This window comes from Thermobia domestica, chromosome 2, assembly GCF_964235325.1.
Source record: "Thermobia domestica chromosome 2, izTheDome1.hap1.1, whole genome shotgun sequence".
Lineage (NCBI taxonomy): Eukaryota > Metazoa > Arthropoda > Insecta > Zygentoma > Lepismatidae > Thermobia > Thermobia domestica.
Genome location: NC_137455.1, coordinates 324,932,441 through 324,940,546, shown reverse-complemented (window position 1 = coordinate 324,940,546; position 8,106 = coordinate 324,932,441). Strand labels below are relative to the sequence as shown.

General features: G+C 33.7%; 1 protein-coding gene across 2 annotated transcripts in view; it reads left to right on the top strand.

The window, feature by feature from the left end:
- Positions 1-1,531: 1,531 nt before the first annotated feature.
- LOC145678675 (uncharacterized) overlaps positions 1,532-8,106 on the top strand; it is a 780,488-nt gene continuing 773,913 nt past the window's right edge. Inside the window, exon 1 of one of the 2 annotated variants that reach the window (XM_081749071.1) lies at positions 1,532-2,328. In XM_081749071.1, the coding sequence (XP_081605197.1) occupies positions 2,096-2,328 (233 nt within the window). In that variant the 5' untranslated portion in view covers positions 1,532-2,095. The remainder of the gene's footprint in view (positions 2,329-8,106) is intronic. The other variant, XM_081749072.1, reaches the window with a different exon arrangement.

Here is an 8,106-nt window from a genome sequence, read left to right as displayed (position 1 = left end):
GGAGTACCCTGAGAAAGCCCAAAAGCACGATATTGTCCAGCACGAATTTACTTGGCCGGAATCGAAACGGAGACCCCACGCACCAGAAGTAAGTGTTCTACTACTGAGCCATCGTAATATATACGTATACAAGATCCAGGCCACTTCCTTCCTTCTCATTACTTTCTTCCTTCTCCCTCCTCTGGATAATGTGTCCCCGAAGAACATCATCCCTCATACGTAACAGATTTAAGGCCGTAGATTCTAGTTAAGTCCAGAAATATTTATACATAAATAAATAACTTATTGGTACATTTTCTACAACCTGTGATTCTAATTTCACACACTCTCATAATTCAGTAAGGTAAAAGAATAGTGCAAGTATAATAATAATAATAATAATAATAATAATAATAATAATAATAATAATAATAATAATAATAATAATAATAATAATAATAATAATGTGTATCTATTAACATATATTAAAATAAATAAAATTGTTTTTTAACGATGTAGTATGTAAAAGTGTATTAGTATACCACAATAATGGAACGGGTAGTATAGTGGAATTATAGTTACAGTGTATTGCTTATTACATGGAGATCATTACCCAAATGATTGACATTTTATTTAGATATGACAGATAGTAGAATAAAAGAGATTGAATAAAAATAACAAGAAGAATGCATACTGTGATTAATTAATATTTAGAATGAAAGAAGTGAATACATATAAATTAAATAAACTGAAAGATAAAAAATGTTAAATACTACAAAGTATTCCAATTGCCAATAGATGATTATACGGATAGTACTTTTATTTTCCGGAAATTTTTGATACTGTATTTAGGGATGCGCACGAGACAAGATTTGTGGCATTCTCGTCTCGAAAATGTGCTGTAAAATTGATGTCTCGACTCGAAAAATATATATATTTCTATTGGAAGAGCCGTGTTTCGACTCGAATTTTGTCAGGAAAATCCTGTCTCGGCTCGTCTCGTGCGCATCCCTAACTGTATTTTTAACTTTTATAAGTCCAAATAATAGTTTTTAAAAATATTATTAAACTAAAAAATAAAACATTGTTTGCTGCTGTTTTCTGTTTAATTAAAAAAAGAAAGCATGTCTTATTTTCACTTTACAATGCCACTAATTGTTTTTGTATTTTTATCTACGTACAAAAAATGTAAAAACACACATCAACGTCACCTAAATCTTATTTTCAAATGTTTTTTTTTTTGTTTTGTTTTACACAACCTTAAACATAGACTGCTTCCACTTTTGGCTATTTCGATGTAAATACTTGTATTAAAAATATTATTTTAAATATCCATTTTGTTCCCTTTTAATTATATCAAAATATCTTTATGCATTATTATAATTATATAATACTATGTATATGTTTAGGAGTCTAAATAGTGAGTTCTTAATCCTTTCATATGCTGAAATGTCTTTTCGTTTGCTTTTAGTATGTGAAGACCCTGTTCCCGTGTAAAAATCACGGCTCCCCCTAGAAACACCTACCGGCCACACCACTGGACACGTTATTTTATAGGAGCAATGGGACATTTTCGTGTACGTTGGTTGGTAACCCTTCTCGGTCTTATTGCTCCCGCGCTTGGGAACCTGTTTGCTTTGAAATGGGCGAAGCAGCAGACGAGAGCATAGTGTTCACCAACGGGCGAGGTGGACGAAATCCAGTTTCGGGTTATTAGTACACGTGATTGCGCAGTTATAAAACATTACAAGAATACCGCAAAATTACGGCGCTAATAATGCCTGTTCTAACATTTACAATAAATAAACTTGAATGCGTGCTTGTCGCGCTTCCGATACGTTAGAGTTTCATTTAAAAACCGGGAAACCGTGTCCATAGAGGAAAGAAACAGGTTGTTGCGTTATAAAACGTCGATAATTTTGATTGGTTAACACACCTGTTGTTGTGTGTCGTTGCTGTTTTGTTGTTTTCTATTTAATAAGTGTGAAATCTTATTTTAGTGTGTCTTGTTCGTTGTGTAATTTTTCATTTTAGGAAAAAAAGATATGTGCATGTGTTTTTATTGGTGTTTCTATTAAATATTCAGTTTGTATTTTGTTCTACGTTAAAGAGAGAAATGGAAATAAACACACAAAATTCATGCTCTGTTGTGAAACAAGATGAATTAGATAACATTGAGATAGTTGTTGTATCACCGGAAGTAAGTCGTGCATCTTCAAAATCAGCTCGTTCCTCAATTAATGGTGTGATTTATAAACAACATGGACAGCGGAAACATTCGACTGTGGATGGTAAAAAAAGGAAACGAAGGCGGAAAAGTCGAGTTGAGGCACACGAGGAGGACGACAGGTGAGTATCTTTATTAAAAAAAAAATGTTTTCTAATGGTACCAAAAATTTAATGCTTTCAAAATTATTTCTGCGATAAGTTTTCTATCATTGTTCGAGTATTTTTTATTCGTACAATTATTTATTGGAATAATTATACGTTATTTCAACAACATTTACGGCTATTCGTATAATAATTTAAACAAGTATCTTCTGTTTTTGGAGTAATCGATCAAATAATAATGATAACATGGTCCGTTATTCGAACATTCAAAGAATATTAGCTGTTATTCAAACATTAAATAAAATTGTCTGACATTCCAATAATTATTCAAAAAATATTGTCAGTTATTCGAACATCCAAATAATATTGCCCGTTATTCGAACATTCAAGTAATATTATATGCAGGGCTTATAATATTACTAACCAAAAAATTACTAGCCAGGCCATTTTGCAGTCAGTGTTTATACAAATAAACAAAAATCACTTTGCAATACAGTAGACATATCAATACATATTTTATTTTGTTTATTGTCATGTTATGTTTTGTTTATTGTTTGTTACAAATAAAAAAGACTGACGTGGAATGGAACACGTTTTTGATTGATCGGACTTCACTCGCAACTGGTAAAAGGTCCATTATTCCAATAATTATTTAAATATTATTTCCGTTTTTCGATTATTAGTTTATTTTTGAATAAATATTAAAGTATTTGTAATACTGTCTGTTGTTCGAATTATTATTTAAACAATGTTGTCCGTATTCGATTAATCATTCTATCAATATTGTTTTTTTTTTATTTGAACATCTTTCGAACTTTGACACTTCAGTACTAATTGCTGAAATGTTTACGGTATTGTTTAGTTTCCTTCTATATGACTGTATATCTCCTACAAAAGTTTGGGGGAACGTTCTAGAACGCAGGTCCCTCATATACTGTAGGCTAGTAGCTAGGTTGGTACCTTTCTGTGCCACAACTCGATACTTAACTCACACGTATTGCCTCACGACTCAGGCAACAACTTAGAAATATATTTTCATTTCACACTGAAAATATATATAAAAAAGTTGAAGATTTTCAAACAGAAATTAAGTTTTATAGCAAATCATGCGATTTCTGAATTATTCCGGAATTTTTCCTTTGTTACGGAGAAAAAACAGTCTTGCAATTCACATCAAATATATTATTTATAGTCTTTAACACTAGAAGGACCGGATGGGTCAAAATGACCCATCACGTACTTGAAATACTAAGTGAATAATATTTTATGATTTTGTTAATGCTATTGACCTTAACAAATTCATAAAATATTATTCACTTAATATTTCAAGTACGTTTACAGTGGAATATTAAAATATGGTGATGGGTCACTTTGACCCATCCGGTCCTTCTAGTGTTAAACCGGTATACCCATGTATAGAGTTTAAGCTAGAATGTGTGCAGTAGCTTAACCTTTGTAGCTTCAAACGTTCTTGTCAATTTGATAACTAGTGATAATAATAATTATTATTATAATTAACAACCGGTAATTCTATAGCCTATGGATCCCGAGGTTCAATACCACGTTTACAAAAACTCTCCATTGAATTTTAAAGGGCAGCGGTGGCTCAGTGGTAGAGCATTTACCTCTGGTACATGGAGTCCCGGATTCCAACCCTGCTCCCGCCAAGTGAACTTTGTGGTGGACAAACATCGTGTGCGTGGGTTTCCTCGGGGTTCTCCCGTTTTCTACAACTTTCTTCATTCCATCATTTCATTCATTGCTCATCATCATTGTCTCTTTTAGCCTAGCCATCATAATCGTGGGACGTAAAACTCAAAGATTTCATTTAATTTTCTCCATTGAATTTGTCCTTAGCAGGATTGTTTTATTTAAAACAAATGATTAAAACCTGTTTTAAACAATTGATTTTGTTTAAAACAATTTTATATACGTTTTAAACATTTTGTTTTAAACACGTGTATTTTTAAGACTTGTTTTAAACATATGTTTATTTTTATTTTATGTTATTTTTGTAAAAAAAAATCTGCCAGAGAAAGAAAATTGTTTAAATACTTATCAGTTAACTTGCGACAAAGTGACGTAGTCGGAGGTTGGACTACTCGTAAAATTGATATTAAAAAAATAAAAAGTAAAATAAAAATAATATAAAAGAATTATCATGGAAACAAGTTTTTGTGTTGTATTCAGAAAATAAACAAAGGATTCTTTCCTAAATTGTGGTTCTGAAATTAAATATCGCAGGCATTCGTTGATAAAGTACGTGCTGGTTCTCAGTCTGCATACATATACTTTAGAGAACGAAAAAATCCGAAATGAATGAAAGAAAAACTGCTTGACAAGGTGCAATCTAGAGTTGTATATGATTGCCGCTAGAGAGAAGTGTTCGTTTAGAGGTCATCCGCTCCTTGGCTTGAATTTCAGATTTTGGGAGCAGTAATGCAGATTTAGAAACTCTTTGCTGAGTAAAGTCCATATAAAAAAGTTGAAGTCGTTACACCGAATAAATACGGACTTCGATCAGTTATAATCCATTTCTATTGGCCGTAAGGAACTATAGGCCTATATTGCTTGCTCTCTTCGATATCTTTTAGCCCAATGATTCCAAAGGTGGCTCTACTTTCGAGTTTCGGGCCTGCTTAAAATTTTGAAAATTGGGCCTAAGCAATTTTCCAGTTTTGATTATCTATATTTCCTCCGTATTTATTCGATGTAAGAATCTCAAACTTGTTCTGTTGGACTTTGCTTATCAAAAGGTTTCTAAAACTGCCTTACTGCCCCCCAAACTCTGAAATTCAGGATGAGGGGTGGCTGCCCCAATGACGCCCCATGTCTTGCAGCTGTCATATGAAACTATCCTACGCCCTTTCACGTGGTTTTAGTTACCAGTACATTTATTTCGGACTCTTGACTGCGAAGATATTACGTCTTGGAATAGACTTAATTTGCTGAGCAAACCTGAACCTTATTAAAAATGGACTTGGATCCATTGTGCTCTGAATGCCCCAAATAACTTTTCTTCAATAATATTTCAAAATACTTTTCTTCTTTATTGACTTGAAAAAAAAAAAAAACAATTACATAACCTTGCAGAAAATATTCTAAAGTTAGCACAAAATGAAGTGTGCTTCAAAGATTACTTTTGAAAAATTTATAAGTTTGAAATAATATTATTAGTATCAGTGTTCTGAAATAATAGTTCAATTTTGCAACTAAAATCTCACCCGCCTCCATGTAACGCGACCTTAGCCCCTAAGGGCATAAGTAGAAAACTTGCAAAAGCAGTAACTCCAAAATGATTTGTTTTAGGGCTAAAGAACCACACAAGCGTATTTCTGGTAAACTTCTAGCCTTACAACATGTTACATGACTCCCTTCGCGTTTGAAATTTCGAATACCAATCAAAGATGGCTGCCATGTTGTTTGATAGCACCATGTGATGTGTCAGACCACTACCAAGTTTCATCATGCTCCCTCATTGTTTTCAACATACTAGGGTGGTGAGGACTTGTTTCACTAGGTATATTGATAGATCGAGTGAAATCTCCATAGTAGGTAGATTTTAAAATCTACCTAAAAATCTTATTACAACCAATAATGTACTTAAGAGTCTTCATCCCGGCGAAATTAAAATACCGCTAATTTTACAGTAATTATGTGATATTTTCCAATAGATAAAAGATAATTGAAATATGGAACAAGAGCGCCCTAGACAATATTATTTTACATGAGAAACCGTTATCACGACTCACTTATCTGCTTTCGATTTCGAGCCATTTTGAAAATCGGCATTTATTTTCGCGTTTCTAAACAGCTGAAAACGGATAGCTACTAGGTGACTTGTAATAACGATACCTCACGCAAAATAATATTGTCTAGGGCGCTCTTGTTCCATATTTCAATTATCTTTTATCTATTTGAAGATATCACATAATTACTGTAAAATTAGCGGTATTTTAATTTCGCCGGGATGAAGACTCTTAAGAGAGTTACTGGAAAGAGGGTGTAATAAAAGGGGGCCGTGATATGAAATAAGTTGAGAGTTACTAATCTGTACTAAACTATTCTGTACTCAATTACGGCGTAGTCTTAACCAGGATAAAATAAATGAAACGGTCGGTTGCAAGCAGTGCTGTTATTCAGCTGGTTCACACTGGTTCGCTAGAACCGGTTGTTAAAATATTTCGAGTTCGCAGAACCGTTTGTCATACCTAGACATACAGTAAATTTGTTAACAGTAAATGTTACCCAGTTTTACCTAAGAACAGTAAATTTTAGTTTAACTATCTTTTGTTTTTAGAAAATCTTACAGCTAAAGGGTTAAACATATGACTCCGCAGAACAAAGTATAAGCGGTTTATTTTATTTTAGTTATATTCCCTTTAACCTCGCAAGTAATCCCTACGTTCCTTTGAGGAATCCCTCGCAGACAACTTGTGGAGCTTTGAAACATACATTTTTCAATCAAGCAGGTATGATTTCGAGTTTCATGTTCTAAACCGCACTCTCTACGTTGCGTTGTTTTTGAATTAGGGCCTACAGCCCTCCGAAGTTCATTTTGCCACGCTTTTGGCACCTTATATAGCCGAAACTATCCCTCACTGACCAAAGTTCCAGAGGAATTTTTTTCCCGCTGGTTTCGGTGTCGGGAATCAGCTCCTGGAGTTCGTTCAACTAGTTTCTTACCACCCTGTATATATATCAGGTATACCTACACAAAAGTAGGTATACACCCCTGCGTTGATCTTGTATAACATTCTAAACATTGTTCGGAGTAAGCTCTAAACTGCGATAAACAAAGCCACGTGAAACTAAATCTCGCTGATTTGCTGTTGTCCTACCGACGCTTGTACTACTCCGCAAAATAGTTCATATGATTGGATTATTATTTTTACTATGAAGTTCCATATAAAACTGCTACATTATTATAAATGACAAAAATATAATAAATATTTATCTAATAATACTGCAATCGAGTGTGGCTAATCAAACAATAGAAATAAACAATAAGCATGCGCAGTAATTATGGCGCCAACTCAACTGTGGACGGGTGTTCTGCTTTTAAAGTCTGAAAGATGACTGGCATAAATCCCGGTTCCGCGAGTGTTGTGGTAAAACACCAACAAGGTAAACCTTTACTCACTAAGCAACAATTGTTTACCAGCAAAATTCAAATACTTTTTTTTTTTTAATCTTTTGAATTTTTCTTTCTTTTCCGCTGCTGCTGTAAGTATCTGAACAACACGAGACAGTATTGTCAAAATGCACGTGTATAATTTGCTCCTCCCCGTGGGGAGTGGGAGTGATACATCACTAGCCAGTCGTATTTGTGGCAAGCAGAAGGACACAAATATTTTGTTTATCGGAGTTTAGAGCTTACGCTGAACAATGTATAGCTTATAGGTTTATTTGCTTTGGCTGTTCCGAGCTTAAGACATAAGTAAAAAAACATTAAGAACAAATAATAAAGAAACTAAGTCTACCTGATGGGTAACAATAAAAATTATATAAAAATCGATTTGATCAGTACGAAACTCTATATCTACTTTAGGACCACTGTATATATATATATATAACGTGAGTTCCTGTCACCACGTCATGGCGCGTTCTCAGGTTGCGGACCGAGGAGAAGGCCTCTAGATATAGAGGTTAGCTGCAAATATACTGAATAAGCAGTCGCAGACAGCCGACTAGGAGTGGTCCTCCAGTTTGGGTAAGGCTAACAACCTCATCCTGTAAAAAAAAAAAAAAAAAAAAAAAAAAAAAAAAGAGAGAAAAAGAAAACTTGTTCAGAAA